The sequence below is a fragment of the Tetrao urogallus genome (genome assembly GCF_951394365.1).
Source record: "Tetrao urogallus genome assembly, chromosome: 16".
Lineage (NCBI taxonomy): Eukaryota > Metazoa > Chordata > Aves > Galliformes > Phasianidae > Tetrao > Tetrao urogallus.
The window spans coordinates 14,424,495-14,449,357 of NC_136829.1; the positions used below are offsets into that span (position 1 = coordinate 14,424,495).

General features: G+C 38.8%; 1 protein-coding gene across 1 annotated transcript; it reads right to left on the minus strand.

Annotated features, from left to right (window-relative positions):
• Window positions 1-817: 817 nt before the first annotated feature.
• On the minus strand, window positions 818-21,631 carry SLC9A8 (solute carrier family 9 member A8; the record flags this gene model as incomplete). The annotated part of the gene is made up of 17 exons (XM_079543321.1): window positions 818-925; window positions 1,919-2,065; window positions 3,113-3,333; window positions 3,749-3,860; window positions 4,415-4,450; window positions 5,361-5,443; window positions 5,863-5,979; window positions 8,743-8,848; window positions 10,362-10,500; window positions 12,366-12,509; window positions 13,466-13,500; window positions 14,815-14,916; window positions 15,821-15,904; window positions 17,759-17,817; window positions 18,074-18,154; window positions 21,161-21,339; window positions 21,531-21,631. The coding sequence occupies 17 exons, from the start codon at window positions 21,629-21,631 to the stop codon at window positions 818-820; spliced, it is 1,854 nt and encodes a 617-aa protein (XP_079399447.1).
• Between the last annotated feature and the right edge of the window lie 3,232 nt (window positions 21,632-24,863).

Here is a 24,863-nt window from a genome sequence, read left to right on the forward strand (position 1 = left end):
TTGCAGTTTTAATGTCATGCAATCCACACCTCTTGCAAGTCATGTCTAACCCACAGTACTGATTAGGACGACATCTCAGAATATAAAAATAAAACATCCCATTAAATAGATACCAAGACAATTTCATATGACAAAAATATGGAGGTATTAAGAAGTTCTTCTTTGTGTGCAGCATCTGCTATTTGTCAAGGCAATGATCTTCTCTGGATTCAAAATGTGCAATTCTATGTGCCCAAGGCAGAGGAGGTTGGAACTGGATGATCTCTAAGGTCTCTTCCAACCCAAATCATTCTTTGATCCTGTAACTCTCATAAATCAAGGATTTATCCCAGCCAGACTCCCTTACCAGTGCTAAAACAAATTCATAGTTTAAACTATCAAGCCTCTCCATGTGAATCGGTGTATATTTTCAAAGGAAAAAAAAAAAGCTGCAACTCATCCTATCTTGCAGTCATATGATGGCTCTGTACTTCAAACACTCACAGCAGGCTTTGTACTAGGACCCACATTAAACAGCAATTAAAATTAAACAATTAAACAATTTCATGGCAGATGCTTCCACATTCTTCACAGGCTGCATTAAATTTGCTGTGATGTAAAAGCTGGAAAGTTCTTCACTCAGTTCAGAGCCTGACACTTAAGTGGCTATCAGTGACTGACTAATAATACCAAGCAAAGTAGATCTGCTTTTTGATGTTTAAACACAACAGAACAAGATATGCCCCAAATCAGAAGCTTTTGTGCAGTTACGGTCTTGATACTTAAATTCACTTTCTAAAGTCTAATAATATACTCCCTGTGCTTCTTCCCTGGTCTGCTACAGCAGCTCTTGCTCATCATCTTCAGAGCCCGAAGGTCCTTGTCGTACCTCTTCATACCATTTGTTTGTGAGAGTTTTCATCTGTATGCGCCCATGATGCAAGTCCTAAGGCACAAGAAAACATTGTCGCTGAGGTACAATACAACTTGTTAGTCAGAGCGCAAAACAGAATGATGAGTTAAGTGTACTTCTCACGAAATAATCTGCTTGTGATCTTTAAGTGTACAAAACATGTCAAATGCTCAGCTATTAATTACTTCCAGGAACGATACTTTGAGACATTTTCTTTGTTTCCTACACAGTCTTCCTCTGTGGATTTCAACAATTAGAGTTGTCTAGAAGGCAGTGTTTTTGAATCTCACTCCTCTCAACATGTTCCCATAGACAGCAGGAAGCTTGTGACCTGCTTTGGCAATTCACATACTTTTCTACCATTTGGTTGCAGTCTTGACGGCAGCCTGTGTTTTTGGCTACCAATTACAAATCAAATGCCATTTTTTGATTTCTTGATTCATTCCTTGTTTTGCAAAATAAAAAAAAATTAAAACCCTTTGGCTTTTGTGGAAAAGTGTTTAGAGTTTGAATATAAAAACACAAAGTCTTTAACCTCACAGCAAAAATGCTTAATTCAAATTGGAGAGGAAAACAAAAAGTGAATTATGTAGCCAAGGAATATCAGGCTTCTGAGGCCTGGAGTGAAAATAGCATAGTATTCACACCTCTGAGCTTAACTCAGTGTTAAGCTGTGTGTTCAGCCAGGTGTCATTTTGCATTTACAGCTTCAGACTCTTCATCTCATAGTGAAGAAATATAAAAAAAAAAAAAAAAATGAAGGCTGCAATTTCAAGAATAGCCAATTTTTGGCTATAGTTCCAAGCAAAAGGCTGTGCTAGGCAGAAAAATCCATTTAATCCACCAGCGATTGTGCAGTGCGACTTTTAATTACAGCTGCTCTACATACGCACAAGTAAGGCATTAGATGGCTCACTACCCCTTGTGTAGAAGTTGTATAGTTGTACTGTGATCCTTGAATGGTACAGAGTGAAATAAGAGCCAACTCTACCACAGTTTTGCTTCAAGAAAACAAGACAGACTTACTTCTTGTGTGAGTCTTCTGGTGAAGAAAGGATTCAAATACTTAGCATCCAGCCACATAAATCCTTTGAGGTCCTGGCGTTTTATGTACTGGGCTTCATATTCCTCCTCTGTGAGCTCTGATAAATGCTCAGATTCTATGGTATTTCCCTAGAAACATCACAAATATTGCAATAGCCTGAGAAAAAATAGTTATTCCCTCCCACTTGCTTCACCGCCTTACGCTGTCTCCTTTTTCAGTCAATTCCCATGACAGAACAAAATAGAAATAATCACCTCAGCCTACCAGGGCTTACAGCTGCATGAATCTGTCCAGCTGTTGATTCCCAGAGTCACTTACCTTCCTTTTTCATGCCAAAAGTCTTAAAATACTCCATGGTTTTGTACTGTTGTTATTGCTAAGGGATTTCTAGCGCGCAAGCTTCCTCATACAATCTAAGCAATGAGTACATATAGCAAACAATACTTTTGTGTCATCATCTCACTGGAAAAGAAAAAGCCCTATACCAGAGCACACCATGCTACCTGCACTCTTCCCATACACATTCACCTCCATAGACAGAATAAGCTAATTCTGAAGACTGAAGACTTTATAAAGCCTCATTCCAAGAGAAGTTGTTTTTCAGATCCACAGAACAATTCTCTGCATGCATTGTGTTATGGCTTGGGACCAAAAGAAGAAAAAGCTTCATGATACTTTATGTACTCCTGTCTTCAACAGATGAATTTTCAGACTAGACATTAGTTTTCTTCAGTATTTCTGACTATTTTAAAGCCAGAATCTGTCTTAAAATAAAACCCAGTCACAGTGGTGCTGCTGCTACCAACTTATTGAGGCCTTTGCTTTGACTTTTTCAAAATCTGCCTTCTATTATTAATTCCTGACTCACAATATACTAGCTCATTTCTGTCTGTGACTCAATCTATCCTGTAGCATCTGCCTTATGTTTTAAGGTTACTTTAATTTGTATGGGTTCATTTATAATTAAAATGACTTAAGAGACAAAGCTTCTCACCCCTTTGTCTAAGCAGTTACTTGTGTACATGCTAACCAAGCTCTTTGGGATACTTTAAATACTATTTGGCTTTTTTCTACCATGCCTCCGCTCATTTTGTTTTACTTTTTAGTGAAAAAAAAATCATACTAGTCTTCCTGAAAATGAAAAAAATAATTGTCTGAATAGAACAACAATATACCATTTTCTCTGTCTTGCTAAGATTAATGTCCTTTTTGTTCCTCTTGCGTGCTTTGGAGTCTTCAATGTCAATCAGTCTGATAAGAGGCATAGTTCCTCCTCCCAACAGCAAAACCGTGAACAGCACTATGATGATTGTAGTTGTTCCAATGAGCTGACGCTTCTCTATTGGTTCCAAGCCCAAATGGAGGCTGAGTGCATAGGGAATTGCACCACGTAAACCTGCAGAGAGAACAATAAATCGGTGAAGAGTGAATCAGCACCGATGCTGGTCCCTAGCACTCTGTTAACTCAACAGGAGTCCTCCACTTTCATGGTTTTTATGATCCTATTCTCTGCTCATTTATCTATTACTTGTTTATAATCTTAAAATGAATCAGAGGTACCGCTTTTCAAACTGAGCTGTGTGATTTTTAGAAAACTATATTCTTTGAAGAAAAGTTTTACTTGGGAACTATACTGCATTGTTTTCCTAAACAGAAGGGAAAGAGAAAGTATCAGTTGTACTTGGGTTTGAGAATGGTGCAAGTGTTAAGTTTTCCATGGATGGAAAACCAGTTCCTCCCAAGCAAGCCCACACAAAGAAAGAGAGATAAAACATTTTCTCCAGTCCTTCATAGCTTGAGTTGTAACTTACCACTAAACCACATGATAAACATCATTTTAGGGGTGATTTTATGATCACGAAAAAAGTTGAGTAGGTAGGAAAGGGGGAAAATATTCACTGCTCTACCAAACAGAACAAGTACCTGAAAAACAAAAACCAAAGCAAAAGGCTACTTGATGTGTTATGGTCACATAGGCCCAAATTACATTTCATTTAGCTTGTACCAGCTAACAGCAATACACCCTTCCCACTCATAAATCTCATAAACAGGTGAGCTGCTAAATCAACAAAAAACCCCACAAAACTGTCAGCATCAGTTAATTTAAACAATTTTGTCTGCTTAAGTTAATTTAAACCTGACCAGACTCTATTTTACTTCTGATAAACAAATGAAACCCAGAAGGCATTCCAGGGAGACCAAGAATCATTTTGGGTATGTGTTTCCCTCATTTCAGTTTCTTTAATTGTTCTTTTGGCACAGCTGCTAACAGTCAAAGCAATGTTTCTATTGCTTCCCATGGATGAGTTCCTCATTGAAAAAGAAGCCAAATAAATAGCATGCAATTCAGTTCCCTAGCACTTTACTGGATATGGCTGTAAAATACACCAAACATCTAAGCAACAAAAAAGTACTATTATTTTAATAACATAATCAATGAATACAGTGAAAATTAACTCAGAAAAACAGTTACTCACAATGGTGCTGCTTAGTAAACTCCACAACAAACATACCTTGACAAGGTAAATACACTAGACTTAGTCAGCAGGATTCTTGAAGGCCTCTGCTGTTTTCCTTTATGAATCACCCCAAAATTAGTCAATTTGCATTATGGCTGTGAGGGCAATGCTAGAAGGAAGTGTCACACCTTAGATATATATTAGGTAAGGAAGTTGGGTACATATGTGTAATGTGGTGAGAGCAGTTCTCCATGCTGATAAAATTATCTGTAGATTGTAGAAAACAATTCTTTCCTTGGAGCATGGGCTAAAACAAATTAGTGTGCATTGAGGTATGTGACTAGAAATTTCCCCTTTTCCAATCTGCAAAGAGAATGCATTTTTCATGTTTCAGTTAAATAATTACAATAGCAAAATATGTAGATAAGTTCCATGTGAAACAAAAGCTACACTGAAATACAAAATGAAGGAATTGAGAGTAGAGTCAAAGAATGAGCAGACATTATAGAAGTTTTGAGAAAGTACTACCTCGGAAGAAGGGGAGCTTTTTCATCTTGTCACTTCTTCACAGAGTGAAGAAGTAATGCATGGACTAAATTCACACAAATCCTTCATGATGCTAAAAATGCATAGAAACCGCAGGATTGTCTTCCTGAGGGAAATGACTTCTGAGATTATTTTAATAAAGCAAAATAAGCAAGGTTCTTTTTCTTATTAGTGTTTCAAAATAAACTGGAATCCTTAAATGAGGCTGATGTAAGCACACACCACAGCACTAAGAACAGAAAGAGGAAGTTCATGCTTATCAGTAAGAACTAACTTTGTGCAACAAATACAATTATAATAGTATCCTTCATAAAAAACTATAAAATCTAACAAATAATTTTTTTTAAGTGCAAGGTTTTATTTTTCTGCACAAACACCACGGAAAAATACCTAAATATTTTTTAAAAGAAATACCTACTATGCACCAGATGACGAAGGACATCTCAAACTTGTGAGGAAAACTAAAAATAGACAGGCCAAGAAATGCAAAAACACACGTTTCTGAAAAAGAGAAGTTGCATTTTAAATACAAAAGGTTTCACAGAATTGTGTATTCCCATTATAATATATATGGAGCATAAAATAAATATTTTCTGATTTTGCAATGCACAAAAAAAAGTCTTTTTGTAGAGGAACATGGGAGTCAGAGATCTCTCCTTGGCTACCAGCCTTGTTGCAAATCTTAGCAGGAGGCTGCAGAACGGGAAACGAAGATTTACTGGATGCTTTATCCAGTACATCAGGAAAGACGACTTGTGGCTGCCTTCCAGCATCCACTAAGAAGCCTTCTCTTAAAGACATGTACCGCTAACATACGAACAGCAGGAGGAAAACTCATATCTCTCCTGCTGCCTTTGGAATCACCGTTTGAAGCAAATCAATTTTTAAACTATATTAGATATACTGTAGGTAGCACGTACCGCACATGAAAGCAACGGTTCTCAGTGTCTGCTGCATTAATATCTGTGTAACAGGGGAGAGGTTATGGTGTGTATAGTGGGACATCACAATGCCAGAGAACAGGATTGCCATGATTCCTGTAAATAAAATGCAGTAATCAAATAGAGGTTAACTTGTAAACTGCAAATACAGTGTTTGCTTACACTCTATACTAATACAAAAGCTTTTGAAGCAATGAGTGAGGTTTCTCTTACCACTGGAAGTTGCACTGATTTCATTCTGCTGGATATATTAAATACTAGGAGGTCCAAAACAGGGCAACTGCAAGCTAATATAAATCCTTGTAGTCACTGCTTTCCCATAAAAGTGAAGGAACTAAACTGTTTGAGAGGTTTTCCTGCCTTTCCCTATACTAGCAGGCAGACAGATATCATCAAAAAAGGAGTAAGAACAACTTGAGAGTAGTGGGGCTAAAGGACTGTATGATTTTGTTCTCCCAGACAAGTCATTCATTCCTACGTGCTGATCAGTCAGTCCCAGTCACTCCACCAGAAGCAGAATGAGACCAACAGGGCCTAGGTTGAAACCATTCCAGTATGGAGTACCAAGTCATTAAAAGTTAAGGAGGAATAGCAAACGCAGGTTAAGGAGGAATAGCAAACGCAGGTGTACTTGCAATTTGTTATCAGCATGAGAACCAGAAAAGGTATAGAGATTTGAGAATTCTGGGCATAAATGTCCTTTTATAAGGTACAACCTGATGCATAAGGCCTTTAAAGAATGCTACTGTGCAGAATGTCCATCATTTTCAACTGACAGGACACAAAGTAGCTACTACAGGTTATTTCAGATATTAATAATAGCCATCAGTTATGGGGAAAATTACCATTATACAGTTGAGTTGACCTAATGACATGCATAGTTTGGATAGATGTACTGCAACTGGTTCCACAGGCCTAAAAGAGACATCTCAGACTTCACTGTATTCTTGCATCTTTGATTGTGTTGCTGTTTTTCCATCTACCTTGCTTCACAGTGCTGGTTAACTTATGGAAATAATCTGAATTTCAAGCTATTTCTCTAACTGCCCAAGACACATCACAGGTGCTGCCAATTGTTCACTATTCAGAGGGAGCTACTTATCTTAAAGGAAGTTTTAAACATCTCCATTGTCTGCTGCATAGACTTACATCTGAGAAAGATATTGTTTGAGATGGTAGTAAGGATTGTGCAAGTATAGCAATATGTTTCAAGAACAAGTACAGTACTCCTTGTCACAAAACCAATTAAAAAAAAAATAAAATCAACAACATAACCCAGAAGGAATCAACTGCAATGCAGATTTCAAAAGGACAAGATGACATCTGGGAGTATGCCCAGTTAGCCCAAACCACAGAAAATATAAAAGACCAAGACTATTTGGCTAGAGCTACGCATCCAGGGGTGGCCCAGATGAACAAAACTGGAAGGATTAGACCAGCCGCAGTAGAGTGAGAGTAATCCTTTGTTTCAAACAGAGGTGAACTAAGGCCTTCAGAATTTGTTATTTCTTGAGAATTCATTCTTGAAGATGCCTGAGCAAATCAGAGAGCTTGTCTTCACAAATAAAATGACAAAGAACCTCTATTATCCCGAGACCATCTGATTAAGAATGCTATTACTTCTTCACTGTATACCAGTGCATGTGTTTGTTATATAATGCAATAGCACAAATTCTGTAATACTTCATTATTGTTCTTCAAATTCAGAAGCAGCGTAAATTAGAAGTAGAAAAGGCCATGTGCTGATGTATTCCAGCATGATCTTTTCACAAGGGAAAAAAAACCTGTGTTTACAGCAACAAATGTTTTAATACTCATATTTCAGATAATTTCTTGATCTATACACACAAAACCGTTCTAGATGCAAGTGGGCAGAATGGAAAGTTTGCATTAGCATTACATATCTCAGTTGAGTAAATACCATGATTACATGCCACATCTTCATACATAATAAAAAGAAGCCAACATCAACAAAACAAAAATCCCCTGATATCAGTGAAGGTACGCTGATGAACATTACTTTAAAATATTTACAACAGCATGCACACGTTTTCAGAAAATTAGAAACTCTGATTTCATATCTGTAGATCATTTATAAAAAAATGTCACAAACTTGTTATGTTCTCATTGTATACACCAAGTTGTAGAGCAAATATCTTTTAATGAACTTAAAAATAAACCAGTATGTTAAAAAAAAAGAAGAACCAAGCAGGTACATATAAGTTACATTGAATACTGCATCCCTTCCCACCTTGCTTTGAGAAATGAGACAGGAAGCTGACTGCCTTAAAAAAAACAAACAAACACCACACTTAAGTCACCAGAGGTCAGAGATGGTGGGTATGCAGCAGAACTGTCTCTATACTTGATTCTACAGAATACTGAAAAAAATTCCCCTGTAAACCTCTTCTGGCCCTCAGCAAATTTCTGCTAAGTGTCCAGAGATAATACCTGCAATACTCATGGGTTGGTCTCAACTGACTTACCCAACGGCACAGAAAGATGTGCAGAAAGACAGCTACCAGGTAGTAGGTTGGACATTACTTAAGTTTGCTAATGCAGCCAAACTCCACAGCATGCAGCTGAAAACTGTCTTCTGTAGTAGGCAGAGGTAACTGGAGAGAATACTAGTTTTATGTTGAATTGCTAATACTTATGAAAGCTTCAGTTATCTTTCCTATGCATCTAACATTTCATAAAAAATATTTCCCTGAAGTAAGGCAAGGTCAAAAGTGCGAGCACAGGTTAAATAAGAAAACATTAAAAACAAACAACAACAAAATAGAGACCCTCTTAGACACAAATAACAAATACTCAAACTTATCAGAGAAATCTGCAAATAATTGCTTTGCTACTCACCTGAGAGTGAGATACCTTCTGCAAGTCCATAAGGAAGGTAAGCAAAGATAATCATCATCCCAAACTCTAGAGAGGGCGTCTTTCTTAAATCAATGTGCTTTAGCACGTGCACACGAAAGTGTTAAGGAAAAGGTAAGCAAAAATTTTTGTTTATGTATTTTTTTAAATTTATATCATTCCGTTATAAAACGGTGGGGTGCTTGATGTACTTATCTGCCAAATAGCTAACAAAGCCAACAAGTGGCCCCATGACTCAAGCATGTAAAGATTAACCATTTCTTACAAGGAGTGTTTTTTTTTTTTTTTAATAGAACTACAGCTCGTAGAAATCTATCAGAATGGACAGACTTAGAAAAGTTCTGCTACTATGCTACCTATACAGTATTGACCGCAGCATGCCAAACATCCAGAAGGAATCTTTCTCTACACATTCAGTCTTTGAAGTTTCTTCAAAACTACTGTAAATGTGCCACAGAGAACCGCTAAGTAGTAAAAGCTTTCCAAAAAACAGAGTAGAGGTATGAAACAGCAAAGTAAAATAGTAGGGAGCTTTTTTTTTTTTTTTTTTTTAAAATCAAAACATCCTTTTGACTGCGCTAAAATTGAGAGGCTAACACACCTGTGACATGGATGCTCACAGGAGGAACATCCTGTGAACCAGCAACAACCTTCAATTGTGTTTATTTGCTGGCAACTATTAGGAGATTTCTTTCGCTACATTGAAATTTTGCACATCTGTGGGAAATCTAATATTCTGAGGCACAAAACCTGTAATAAGGCAGATGAGCTGCTTTTTCTTTTCTCTTGGTATCATTTATGTATCAGTGAAAGAAATATTAAGCATCTGTCATCCTCTTTTGTTGTGATATAAGAAGTAATTTAAAACTTCATGGAATCAGGGTGGAGAACTGAAAGAAACATCTGTATTTAATCAGACACTCTGTTCTTGTTATTTACAAAGTCCTTAACAGTGTGTTGCAAATGACAGGAGTAGCTGTTGCATGAGCCTAGAACAGAAAATTACCTACAGTGAATGCAGCGTTATCATTAAAGCAAACTCTCAACAGGAGTGCCCAACTTAAATAAACATCCCTCCTAATCTCAGCAGAGAAGCTCCTGGGTTATTTAGCAACCAGTTGATGCAAGTGGAAAGAGCAAAATAAAACTCAACATTAAACCAAATAGAACAGCATTCATCTTCAGCTAACTGAATACATACGGACAAGTGAGCTGGTCTGACTCAAAAAACATTGAGAAAAGGAACATTTTTATTTTTAACTAACTGTTTTACATATGTGAATGAGGAGCCATGTTTGTTTCAATACTGAAACTGAATTAAATTACTTTGAATTTACAAAACTGTGACCGTTTTTTATTACACTCCACACACTGCACATAATATAAACTACAGCATTTCAGATCTTAATTATGTTCATAAAAACCTAAAGCAACTTCTTAATGCATACCCATGCTCAATAATGTAAGAATAAAATAAGCACGAGAGATCCTCAACCAACAAAGCGGTCTTTATTAAGAAGTATCCCCTAAGGAACACAGGAGACAAAATACTATTTGAATGTTGGAGTTCATCAATTTATGTGTGTGTTAAAAAAGGATATTAATGCAGAAATAAGGCCAGTAAGTGTTCCAAGTGCTGCAGAGCCAAAGAACATCTTAAGAAAGTATCCCAGCGCCTGTAGAAAAGTTTGCCATCCGCTTACATCTGACATATTTTCTCTTGTCAAACCTTCTGCAGTGCTGGATACAATAAAAAAAAATAATACAAAAGAAGTAATCGCAAATTGTAAGCCTTGACTCAAAAAAAGCCAAACAGCTTTTGGCAGTAATAAAAAAGGCTTTATTTCTTTGTTGCTACCACTCTTAAAAGGCTTTTACTGGGATACACATTTAGCAAAAGGTATGTCAAAAGATGTTACATCAAGTCTTATTGCAATCCCCAAAGGGAAAGCTACTTCTGAAAATCCAAAGTTGCTCTCCTAAAGAATTTTCAGATTGGTGTAAATAAGCCGTGACAATGCCCAGTATTACAAAACAATTTTCAAACTCTGAAAGCACATTTTGCCATGGCAGAAACTTTGGGTATGAAAAAGACAGATCATGTGATCCTCAGAGAAGAATAAATGAACAGGGACAACTTGCATCAAATACTTAGGTGTGAATAAGCATCAAGAAGGTCACGGGTGGAAAACAAAGAACCACTTAAGAGGAAAGATATGAAAAGTCTTTGAATTTCAAGAATATATTTCATAGACTTTCATAAAATCATCAATAAAAAGATGCGGTTCTATTTGATTGCTCTTAGTCTTCCATAAAGAGACCATGGCCATATTTAAAGCTATTAGTTCATTGAAAAAACACTCCCCCTCCTCCTGTCACTTCCTGCCCTTACAAAAAGTCTGTCCTGAGCTCTCCTCAGTCCCTTCAGACACTGTAAGACTGCTATAAGGTCCCCCCAAAGCCTTCTCTTCTCCAGGCTGAAGATCCCCAACTCTCTCAGCCTGTCCTCTCCAGCCCTGTGATCATCTTTGTGACCCTCCTCTGGACCCTCTTCAAAAGCTCTATGTCCTTCTCGTGTTGGGAGCTCCACAACTGGATGCAGTACTCAAGATGGGATCTCACAAGAGCAGAGTTGAGGGACAGAATCATCTCCCTTGACCTGCTGGTCATGCTTCTCTTCATGCAACTCAGGATACGGTTGGCTTTTGGGGTTGCAATCGCATATTGCTGGCTCATGTTGAGTCTTTCATCAGCTGACACACCAAAATCCCTCCCTTCAGGGCTGCTCTCAAGCCATTCTCCACCCAGCCTGTATTTGTGCTTGGGATTGCCCCAACCCTGGTGTGTGACCTTGCACTTGGCCTTGTAGAACTTCATGAGGTTAGCCCATCTCAAGCCCATCCAGGACCCTCTGGATGGCATCCCTTCCCTCCAGCATGTCAACCACACTGCTCAGTTTGCCATCATCTGCAAACTTGCTGAAGGTGCACTTGATCCCACTGTCCATATAACCTACAAAGATGTTAAATAGCATCAGTCCCTGAGGAACACCACTCATCACCAGTCTCTACACTGAGCTGTTGACCACAACTCTGAGTGTGACCACCATGGGTAAAGGACAAATAGTTCCCTCTGAGAGGTCCAAAACATATAAAACTAAGTTCCTACTGCATGGATGTTAATGTAAGCCTACAGATTGAAATCTGAGAAGCCAATGATAAAGGAGATACAGCTGAAAATTTGGCAAGATAAATATTTTCTGTGCAAGCCTGAAAGGACCCACGTTGGCTTTCTGTTGCCAAGATACGAAGATGGAAAGATACTGATAAACTTGCAGTTAAAAACAGTTATCTGGGGTCAATTTGATGAGGCACTGAAGGAGTTGCAAAAGGACAGCCATTTGTTTTCTTCTGCCTACGCAGTCTGTATCACAGATCTCTTCTAGCAATTAAAAAAAAAAACACAACAACAGCATTATACCAAAAACACATTGTTTAGTTCCAAAAGCAGATGGAAGAATTCCCATATATTTCAATACCCAATTAAGAGAAAAAAAAGTGGCTGCTGTTTCCATACACCTGCAACACATTTGAAAATGCACTTACTTGGTCAAGACAATAGAGACTGCATCATTGAGAATGCTTTCTCCAAAAACCAGCATGTTAAGTACGGGATCCACATTGAGGGCATTGAAAATGGCAATAGTAGCCACAGGATCGACTGCAGATATTAAAGAGCCGAATGCAAAACTGGGAGAACATAAAACAACAAAAAAGAAAAGTTGACAAAAAAGATGTATCTAATAAGATTACAGTAACAGTTAGTAACAAATACATCTCAGTGTTTACACATAATGAAAAGTCATGCTTTCTTCCCAGTTTTTTGAAGTGACAAAGAGATGACTTTCTTTTTCAAAGGGGGAAGTTGTTGTCCAGATGGAAGTTTGAGACATATATATCTCCGTGCTCTCAACAAGTGCCAGTGCCTTACTACAACTAAGTTTGAAAAAACAAGACACTACATAATCCATATATCACATATGCATAGTGTTACTCAGCATAGGAATATTAAAAGGCAGCATCTAAATACAACTACCAGATAGACAGTGCAGAGGCAATGGGACTGCTTAGCTGCACAAAAAAAACCCAAATACTGGTATCAATAACCAAGGTTTCTGTTGTTTGTGCATGCTTTACTTGTCTCATTTCCTACCTGCTATTTGACTTAATTATAGATTTTAACCAAAAACTCTTGTACTTGGCTTAACAATGAATTCAGGAACGAAATAAGTAATTAATACAGAAATGAACTCTAATTAACTGTAGGGAGGTATGAACCCACATAGATTTTTTTGCCAACTTCGTTCAGCCAAGGAAGTTCCTTTTTCACATACTATTAATCATGCCAACTAATCAAAGTTCACATATTTTCACTTTAAAGGTTGATTAAAAAGCAGTACATTTCCTATTTGGAAAAATAGGATAATAAATAGGCATAAGGATACTATTCGGAAATGAGAGTGTCAGAATAGTTTAGAAGCATCTGATCTATTTGTTGGTGTAATACACAATATTGAATATAAGCAATCCAAACTGAAACTGGAAGAGCTGGCCAACTACAGTACATTTTCCCTAGAGTACATTTTCCAGCATTATCTTGATGAGTGCTTAACTTCACATACTGCACCATTTCTCCAAGAGCTTACCTGTCTGTCATGTTGAGTTTATAAATTACATCAGCCTGAAAGAATAGGCAAAATACAAAAAAAAAAAAAAAAAAAAAAATCACAATCAACTGTGTTTTGCTGCTTGTATAGGCAACGAATACAAAGATGTTATAATTATTGAAATAAACAAGAGTTTGGCAAAGCAGATTATAATAACAAAGAGAATAGACAGAATGCTTATCCACATCCTGGGCTCGCTGCAAAACTCCAGAGGAGGGATCTCCAGAAGACATCCTTCCCCACTGGCAGCCAGCTCTTCAATAGGCCTAGGAGAGGTGCAGCCTGGCTCCACCCCTTCCAGCAGCACAGGTGAATTGCCTTCACCTGTGCTCCATGGCTGACTCAGTGCTCGCCTCAGGTGATCAATCAGAGGTTCAGGCCATGATTCAGCAGTTCCCATACAGTGCTATTTTTACAAATTAAAGTATTAATCAAATCTTAAACTAATCTCTTAAAAAAAAAAAAAAACTAATCACATCACAAATACTAATCATAAATCATAATTATGTTACCTAACACTACCCTGTTACAATTCTGGTCATTCAAAAATCAGGAAAGGCCAGATGAAACTGAACAGATACAAATAAGTAAAATAACTAGGGCATTCACAGGAATGGAAATGTGAGAGATAAAGATAAATCAAGGACTATTTGGAATAACTAATGAAGTCTCAGATAATACGTCATTACCTATGCCGGTAGCTAATGAAAGGGGAAACACCAAAGCAGAGAAGTTAAAGAAAGCTGTCAACAAAAGAAAAAATAAGCTTAATAGTGGAAATTAGAAGATGGCTATTAAAGAAGGCAGGATCTGGTACAGCCATCTAATGGGAAGATCAAGTAATTAAAAGAAAGTAAAACTCAGTTCAAGTCTTAATTACTTCTAACATGAAAAACATAAGGAATTATATAGCGCACTGCAACAGGCTGCCCAGGGAGGTGGTGGAGTCACCGACACTGGAGGTGTCCAAGGAACTTCTGGACACTGTGCTGAGGGACACGGTTTAGTGAGAACTATTGGTGAAGGTGGGTGGTTGGACTGGATGATCTTGTGGGTCTTTTCCAACCTTGGGGATTCTATGATTTAGAGGAGGGTTGTTAGAGTTAGGGTAATATGGTTAGGTCATGGTTGGACTCTATCTTAAAAGGTCTTTTCCAACCTGACATTCCATGATTGTTTGATAACACTGCCTCTGTGTTAGCATGACAGCAGAGAAACAGACTTCATGATCCAAGAATTTACTTTCACTGTGTTTGCCTGTTCATGAAAAATGGACTTTCAATAAGCAAGTTGGATTAATGCAAGTGCTTCATAGTAGTTATTCTTACCTGGCCCAGGAAATAAATTCCTCCACCTACTATGAAAGCTGATATTGCTGTGCCAAATACAGAAAATAGTGTGATGGAGCCTATGTTCTGAAAAAAATTGCCCTGGAACACAGTAACAGTAAATAAATTACTGAAAATGAACTGAGGCAAAAGTCATGTTTCCTGTTTGTGTGTAAATTAGATTCTTAGATTCTGATTAACAGCTGGGTTTCAGAGATGAAAACTTCACTAGTTCAGTTCCAGCTATCCCAGGACAGGCCATTATACACACTATCTGCCCTCTCAGGGACAACCTCTGATGCCCCAGACACCACCTCAGTGTGGTAATGGAACAACAAACCAAATCCTAGATGACCAGTTGAATATTCACAAGCACTTATACACACTGCTCACTTGATAGAGTTGAAAACTAATCCCTCTTTTGTAGAAAGGGCATGTGAAAAAAGGCTTTTAAACAACCCCATAGCTAGTCCACTTATTAGTCTGCAATTTTGAATGAGAAACATCTTCAGTGACAGTAGCAATTCACATCATTACTATCACCCACAGCTTTCTCCCTCTTCTGCAGTACAGTTTCAGTACAAAGCCAGCACACAGGACAGGCGAGAGCTGTTCCTGCCAGAACTAGCACCATGAGAAGTGTTCGTGGAAACACAGTCTCACAGGCAGAGTGAAAGCATTCTCACTTTTCCCCTTCTTTACATAACCCCAGCAACCCCACCTTCCCCACTTCTGATTCCATTCCTTCCCAGTGTTCCTTCTTCACATCAGCCCTTACACAGCCCAGTGAGGTAAGGAACCTCTTCAACCAAGGAGGACAACTTCTGTGCAATACCTGTCACCTTGCCAACATTCATTTAACATTCTCTGCATTCTGGATTGAAGAAGCTTAAATTTCACATTCTCAGTTTCCTGATAATAAATATGGTAGAATTTAGTGCAATTATTCTAGATTTCACTTGTTCCAAACAAGACCTCAGCATGTGAGTGTCTGGCAAAGGCTTACCTTGTGCAATGAATATCCAGACTCAAATATAATAGGTGGAAGCAAAAGCAGAAAAAACATATTTGGACGAAACATTTCTTCCTCCTGCAAAACAAAAGTGAAGCATAATTTGAAGGATATCGTGATTATTAAAATAATATTGAACCTTCACAAATATGATACTATTTGAAAAAAAAAAAAAAAAAAAAAAAAAAAAAAAAAAAAAAAAACCAAAACTGTTGGAAAATGAAAGTTGCATTAACCTTTCTCATTTATTACCACAAAAATAAAAGGCTGCATAATAGTAAACTATTCCAGGGCTACTTATTTAATTACTTTTACCCAGTGATAGAAATCCAGGTATTGCTTATTTTAACTTTTTCAAATAAGCTGTGCATAAAACTGGCTACTACTGACAAAGGAGATATGCTTTTTCAGCACTTTCAAAAAGTATTGCCATTTTACCTCACCTTCTGAACACATTAAGGACTGTCAAGGACCAGTGACCACTTGACTACTAAATTGATAAAATCACTTATAAGTACAGTTTCATTAGAAAGTGAATCAATAGACAAGAACAAATCAGATCATCATAGTACACATACACGTGAACAGGTTCAAGATATATACCACTGCTAGAAGTCAGAGGCTTGATTTTTCTTGACAAATGTGATTTATGCCTGTAGTTTAGGGGTACTATTGCTATGGTTCCTTGTGTATCAAATAATATCAAAATAATATATCAAATCATATCAATAATTCTGTTAAAATTTAAAAATAATCATAATAAAATGATTATAAAATCATAATAAAATATAATAAATAAAAATATAATAAAATCATATAAAAGGTGATAATTGCTGGTTGGTTAATACAGCTTTAATACAGTGAAAGTAGTTTAAATAAGCTAACAGTAATGTCACCTGTGACCCGTTACCTTAGCTGATGAAACAAGTAACTAGCCGCAGCATACCCATTGCTTCTACAGATCAGATCACTGCTGACCAGAAATAACTAGGTAATCACTTGCTACGATCAACATTTCCTGTGCTTGTAGAAACAGCGCTCGAAGGAGAGCACACCTTGAACTTCCTTTTTCCTTCCTATGTATATGACCTCCTTCAAATTATGCTATTTAACCAAAACAAAGTTATTTTAAAATGCTGCATTTCTGGATGTTTAACTGCTTTTCCATTTTAAGCCAAATCTAGCTGACACAAATTAGGAATTAAAACACATTAACTACTGCACCAGCCATTGTTTGTAGTGAGTAAACATGTAGAAATGAAATATCACAATGTGCTTCCTGAATTGTTGGATTGCTTAAATGAATGTTCATTGATGATGTGGATAAGCCACAGGTGGCAAAACTCATTTCGCTATAGACTATCTCATGGAGAGGTTTCTGCCAGGATCCTGGCTACCTGGGGAAGCCTCTGTAGCTCCACACAGAGGCAGGGAAGACCTCATAGCATCACGCATCAATTCAGGTTGGAAGTGACCTCTGGAGGTCTATAATCCAACCCCTACTTCGAGCAGGGCCAACTCAAATCAACTTGGGGTACCTCAAGCTTTATCCAGCCAAATTCTCCAAAAGTAGTTATTTTCATCTTTAGGGAGTTACATCTAGTAAATAAGTTTATATAACCGAACTGCAGATTTTTTTCTACTATCACTAGTTCCATAATACAAGATGTGCAGTACCCTCTTTTACAGTCTAACAGGAATAGATTTGGTACCATTAAAAGCATTATTTTGGAGGAAGAAAATAACGCATAGAAAATAAATAGCAAGATCAAGACATCAAACATTCAGTTGTATTATTATTTTAAAAACTCCAAGTAGAGCATAAAATACTAAATTTCAGAAGCAACATCAAAATAAACTAATATCACTAACAGTCTTATATTAAACATTAAGGACTGTTCTGCAATTAAAAATTAACTGCTTCAAATATACCTTCCAGTTGGCCAGCTTCTGAGCCTCTATGATTTTTATAAAAGCTCCCATAAGGATACCTAAGAAAGAACAAGATACTATTCTTAAATAATCACAAAACATATAAATGTTCCCATTAACTCAGTCAACAAGATTTTAAAAGTATAAACAACACAAAACAACAATTTATTCCTTAAATTAGTTGTCTTCTTCACTGCATTCACTTGGCCACTTTTCTAGTAATAACTGACACACAGTTGCGCATTATTCAATTACATAATACTGAGTGCCCCTGAATTAACACAAAGCCAATGCAAAAACGTCACAGTTACTCACCTAAGGAAACAACAGCTACACTTTCTGGTAAAAAATGAAGGCGGTATTTTATCAGTAAATGCACCAATATGATGCAGATAGCTGTCAAAGAGAATAAAAAAAAGCAAAAAAAAATTGAGAACTTATAGCAGAAAATAAAATAGACTTTTAAATAGTATTTCAAAAATGCATAAATTTTTTTCCAGTGATTTATTAGGAATCCACTGATGGAAAAAAACAAATCTTAGGTTCCTAATTCTCACAGAGCACTTAAATTAATCCACAAATGACAGAAAACAACAAAGATAATTTTATTTCCTAAAATTTTAATAATACTTTTTATGAAATACTAGTATTACTACCTTCTGAAAACTTACAAGAAAGTTTCCTCTGAAAACAGATGTGAAAAAATAACAGTAATACAGAACACAGTTTTAATATCTACCTCTTTTTTACACATCTCTTTATTTTTGGAGTAAAAAAATACATGCACACATACACATAACTGTAATACTATAATGAGATGAAAAGTACCACGATAATAGCAGAGTGACAAAGCCTTTGGCTACAGCAAATAAGAACGAGCCCAAATGCAACAGCCACAGATACAGAAATAAGGAAATGCACTACTTACCTTTGGAAGGCCTCAGGCAGGCAAGGATTTCTAGCAAGAGATACCCTCACCTCCACTGTCAAATGAGGCCTGGCAAGGGGTGGATCCTGGCTCCAGCCCTTCCATCACTCAGTACATTGCATGCAGCTGAGCTCCTCTGGGCTGGCCCTGCCTTCCCAGCAGGTGCTCCATCACTGCTTCAGGCCGTGTCTCAGCATTTCCACTACAATAACCCTGATCAAAATTTCAAAGCTACACACTTCCACATCTGACTCTCTTTAAGGAGATGGACTTTATCCAAATGATTAATCAAAATATTAGAAAAAATTACACCGGAAGGGATATCTCAAGATCTAGTCCAACCTCATCAAAACAGTGCTAATTTAAAAATCAAGGAATTTATCCAGGGCATTGTTCAGCCAAGTGGGGAAGTCTTCCAAAGCAAATATGTTCTATCCCCTCTGGATTCCAGTTCCAATTCTTCAACAGTTTTGTGGCTGCTTCTTGATGTTTTGGACAAATGAGTCTTGTTCTATATTCTCTATTGCTCATGAATAGTAAGGCTATGTCAGTACAGAGATCATTCAAGTTCTTCTCCAAAACAGCAGAGATATTTACCAGTGGGCACTGCTAAAAGTTACAGCAGTATAGGTAAAGGGCCAGAATATAAAATAGATAAAAAACATTGGCTTGAAGTTAAAAACTGAATATTTTAATCTGATGAGACAGCTACTTATTCAATATTCAGTTCTGTACTATGGTAATGTATTTTATCCATTGGAAATAATCTCCCACACGTTGAAACTACCACAATTCTTCTCCCGTTTTAATCAAGTTCAGCAAAGTCTGACAAAGAAATTCCATCTGGTCTGCACATCTGCAATATGCGTATTTCATTCTATTCATTAACAAATATTTCAGCAGCGGCCTGAGATATAAACTATTACTGTTTGCACTTGTATTATATTATTATTTATTACTATCACTATACAGCTTCGAATAGATCTGCTTCTGAGTCTACTTCACTTTAGAAAATTTTAAAAGCTTTCTGATAGTTCATGACACCAGAGGTAACAGTATTGTACACACATTCATTTTCATCCTTCCTACAGTCTTAGATGAGAGATTATGAATGGGAAAAACTATGAACAATAAGCTTTCACACTGTTTTCTATTTTGTTCAGGTAATTAATGTATCCTGAGGATGATGCTTTCAAGATTCATTAAGCTATCACATGGGCATAAACAGGCTGGAACACAGAAGAAATAAATAAATAAATAAATAAATAAATCACAGCTCTGTTCTTAAGCCCTAGGAATAAAATTTTATCATGAATGACCCTTTTAAAACCTACAAGGTGCACGTATTCAGAAAATTTATTTTAACCTTGCAAGTTTTTGGATCTGCTGCATTTTGCTTTGGTATTTCTTTTGTTTTTATTCAAATTCATATGCCACTGACCATGGGGAAAACATTAACCCTCCCTGAAGACACACTTTAGAAATAGGTAGATGCTTTCCATTTTTGCTGCAGTAAATAACAGTAATTTGTAGGAGAAAAAAAAGTAAGTATTCTTTTATTCTCCAAAATGATTTGAAGAAGTTTTTGCATTGCTATCAACTCCACAGCTGTTTTTTATTTTCCACTTGCTACAGGAAAGAGTGATCACTTCGAAGACTAAATGACCTGTCTGTCAAAAAAAGGGCTCTCTTAGCATAGCTTTACCTAGGAGAAACCAAGTATATATATATGCACAAAACAAAATAGAGCCCTAATTGTCTGTGAAAGTTCCATTATTGTTACAGTTTTGACTACTATACTGCTCTAAGCAGACTGTAGGACAGCTATATTCTACTAAGAAAATGAAAGATGACAGCCTAGGCTTACAGAAAAGTTGGGTGTGCATCTGACGTTCAGAATGCCCGTGTGTGTGTGCATATATATATAGATAGGATGTATACAAATGTTAACATAATTACAGCAATCTGCAGGTAACCACACACTTGTAAAAATGTTAGAATCTTAGGACACAGAAAAAATAGATGCTGACCTTTAGCACATGTGCATGTAAATCCCACAGTATGATATTACTTTATGTAACAAAGTATCTGAGCACAATCTAGAAATAATCAAAGTTGAAATCTCTCCTCAAAAACAGATCCAAGTGTCATGAAGCATTCTGACACCATCACTCCCATAGATGAACACACACCACATACTTGATTAGGAACATGAAGCCAATTAAACATCTTGTTTGCACTTTGAGATCAACATGAAAAGGTCTACAATGGTCCTGTTTCCTATGGGCTTGGGTAGGTCAGTTAGTCAAAGGTATATATACACCCAACTTTTCTAAATCCCTCTGCCTCAGCAATGCTCCATTTCACTGACAGAAAAGCAGAGTAGGAACAGAACAGCATGATTTTTAAAGTCAGCCTATATCCTCCTTTGTAAGCATGCTTAAGAGTGATTAAAAAAATCACTCATCATTCACCTAATACAAGAAGACTAAAAAAAATGGTCATGCCACTGGATTGCTCCTCTTGCTGTGCCTGGACTCCAGTCTGAACGGGAAGAATGGGTTTGGCAGGTGTAGGCATCACCAGCTTGGTGGTAGCAGCCAGAGTGGTGCGGAGGGTGACATTGATGACCTCACGGGTTGCGTTGGCAAACCTGTCAGGACAACACAGTAAGTGATTACGCAGCGCAGCGCCACCACCGAGGCTCTGGAACGCACGTGCCCCAGTGCCCCTCAGAGCCAGCCCCTTCCGCGGGCAGTACGTTCCCTCAGCGCCCCGCAGGACCCCACTGCAGGCCCCAGCCCGGGAGACCCGTCCCCGCTGCCCGGCCGCCGCTTCACTCACTCCGCCATCTTGCCGCCCGCCGCCTTACGCCACCCGCGCGAGGAGCCGCCCCAAACGCAGCCGCTTCCGGGGTTCTCGCCGATACACTGACTAGCCAGCATCCCTCCGAACTCTATGGTAGGAAAAGAAGTGATGGGTGGAGATAAAGCGTGCGCGTGCGTATGGGGCAGCTGCCCATCCGGGGAGGAGTATCACGTGATAGTGAGGGTGGGGCTACATTGACGTCCGCTGTCTGTTGCGTAGCGACGCTATGATGTTGCAGCCCTGAGCTGTACGATGAGGTCAGTTGCGTGTGGAGTGCCTCGGTGAACCCGTGTCTCGCGGGGCTGGCGTTGAACTCGGCGCTGTGCTGCCACGACCGTGTGGCGCCTCGGCCCTCAGTCGCCATCTTGCTGGGCTCCTTGTCCTTCAGCCGTGGGCCCTGGCATCGCAATTGCTCGCCATCTGCTGACCAGTGCCCAGGTAGTCCATGAGCGGGGGCAGTTCCCACATCCTTTTTTTGTTCAGAGGGACGCCATAGTATGTGGGACATCATTTTGGAAAGTTGGAATCAGCTATCCTAGCTATGTGGCCCCAGCTCCATGTGCCCCACCAGCCCCCCACAGCACAGCAGCATGAGAAGCTGGGAAGTCCTTGCCTCAGCAAGAGCTGAATCATATTGCAAAATCACAGAACAGCCCGGGTTGGAAGGGACCTCAAGGATCATGAGTCTCCAACCCCCCTCCCCCCGCCACAGGCACGGCCAACAACCTCCACACTTTATACTACGCCAGGCTGCCCAGGGCCCCATCCAACCTGGCCTTGAACACCTCCAGGGATGGATGGGGCATCCACAGCTTCTCTGGGCAGCTGTTCCAGCACCTCACCACTCTCATAGTAAAGAACTTCCCCCTAGGTGAGATCCAACCTAAATCTTCCCTCCCTCAACTTAAAACCATTTCCTCTTGTCCTGCTGTTATCTACCCTTTCAAAGAGTTGACTCCCCTCCTGTTTGTAGGCTCTCTTTAGTTACTGAAAGGCTGCAATGAGGTCAACCCGCAGCCATCTCTTCTCCAGGCTGAACAAGCCCAGTTCCCTCAGCCTGTCTTTGTAGGGGAGGCGGTCCATTCCCGCCGGTCATCTTTGTGGCTCCTCTCTAGACCCTCTCCAACAGCTCTCTGTCTTTCTTGTACTGGGGGCTCCAGATCTGGACCAAGTACTCCAGATGGGGCCTTACAAGAATTGTTTTTGTTTCTTAAATCATTAACTGATGTGGAAATTCCACTTTTGTTTTATTTTACTGGCCTTGTAGCTGTCGTGTGCTTTGAACTGTGAGAGACTGGTGGAGAAAAGGAACACTGCAGATGTAACTCTTCAGGATATGACCTGAGCTCTACACTTCCTTGTTGGCCTAGGCCAGGGGTGGTCCACAGATTGATTTTGGGGACCATGTGAAGGATTTGGTAAGAGACTTGCAGAGAAGGAGCCAGGGCAGCAGAGGCCAGGGAGCCAAGAGAAACACACACCAGGACTGAACATCATCAAAGCTCAAATCTGAAAGAGGGAGGGGTGGGAGTGGGGGAAGAGGAAAAGTTAAAAGAAGAACAGAGAGACAAGGGTCTCAGTGACCCTTGTACAAGGTGGAGCATCTGGTGGCTGAATGGACCAAGAGCCACTTGGTAAGGTGACTGGGTGCGAACAGGAAGTCTGATGTACCCAGAGATGTCACTACTCAGCTTATGTGAACTGTCCCATTTCCATGGAAATCTAGTGTCATCACTCAGAGAAGAGTACCCTGGGTGAAATAGCCATAGGGGATATCAAATTATAACATATAAAAAGTACTGTTCTAAGAACTGGTGGTTTCATGCCTTCTCCCATCAGCAGAAAATGTCTCTACTGGCTTGGCCACTGAAAAGGGGACAGTGAGGCTCACTGACACAAACCAAGCACCACTCCACTGTTGTGCTTCTCATGATCCGAGAGTGTGGTCACAGCAGAAAGCAATCAGTTTGGCAGAAGGCCTTTCAACCTGCCTTTCACTTGTGGTTTTCTGATGCACAGCCACTGAGCTTCTACTGGTTAATGTGTGTTACAAATGTTTCTTCTAATAGATTGCAAGTATCTCACAGTTGTCGAAGCATATCAAAGATGACATGACTGTAAGATAACATAGTGTTCAGTTTTAATTCTTAAATTATACAGAGTGTCCTAAATCGATAGTTATGTGGAACATAGAAGGCAGATACACACGAGGAAGTGACCAGCTGTAACCTCACGCTGGAGACCTTGGGGAAGGCTCTAATTTATGAGTGAGCACAGGAGTCTATTTATGGGCATAAGACTTTGATCTCTCTTGTACTGTCGCACATGCAGGCTGTCAGTTCTAGAGAACAAGGGTAAGAGGTTCACACTATGGAGGAGCTGGTTCAGCAGTTGAGCTAGTTTTTGGCCCTGAAGAGATCTAAGTTTGCCTTTTAGATTATCTGCAAACACTGTGCTCCCAGGTGGGTCAAACACACTTGTTTAGTCCTTTTGGCTGAAATAGAGAGCGCAGTTCTTCCTGCAGTGCTGTGGTTGCACTATTGAACTAGTTCAACTTGCGGTTGAACTATTCTACAGATACCTAAATATGATCATCTTCTTTATATTTTGGCTTTAGTGTATAAGTAAAATGTTTTCCTGGGTATGGATAGGCATTATGGTCTAAGCTCACCTAGGGACAGGTTCTGATTCTGGCATGGAACAAGGTATAGGTCAAACAGTGACAGGAACGTTGGATTTCAGAGACATCAGGCAAAATCAGAAGGCAAAAATCATCTTTGTCCATAAAATGCCAGTATTTGTATCCCATGAGTGAGGAAATGCCTATTGCTATGGCACCAAAGTGCTGATGGTACATTTACTGCTTGGAAAAGTTTGGAGGCTTCATCACCCTCTGGGATCAGTTCCACAGCAGCTGCTGAAAGTGTTGGCAGGCTGATGACAGCAGGTATGAGTGCTGTGGAACTGCAATGGTCTGAATACAGCCTCTGTGCAAAAAGATCATCTCCTCCGACTTCCTTTTCTTTGTTTTCCTATATTCCAGCATGGGATTAACAGAATGGTTTAAAAGGTGTGATGAATGACCTTTGTAATCAAAGCCAGAACATCTATTTAATATGTGAAGTTAAGCATGCTGCTAAGTATGGAGTCTGCCATACAATGTATTTGTTTTGTTGCTTTTGAGCAAATGGGAAGGATTCTCTTAGGCAGACTGATGAAATGCTGAAAATTATTTTAAACCCTTCTTTATGGAGATTTTTTTATATCTTCTTAATATGTCTTAGTATACATAGTGTCTTATGCTTTTTT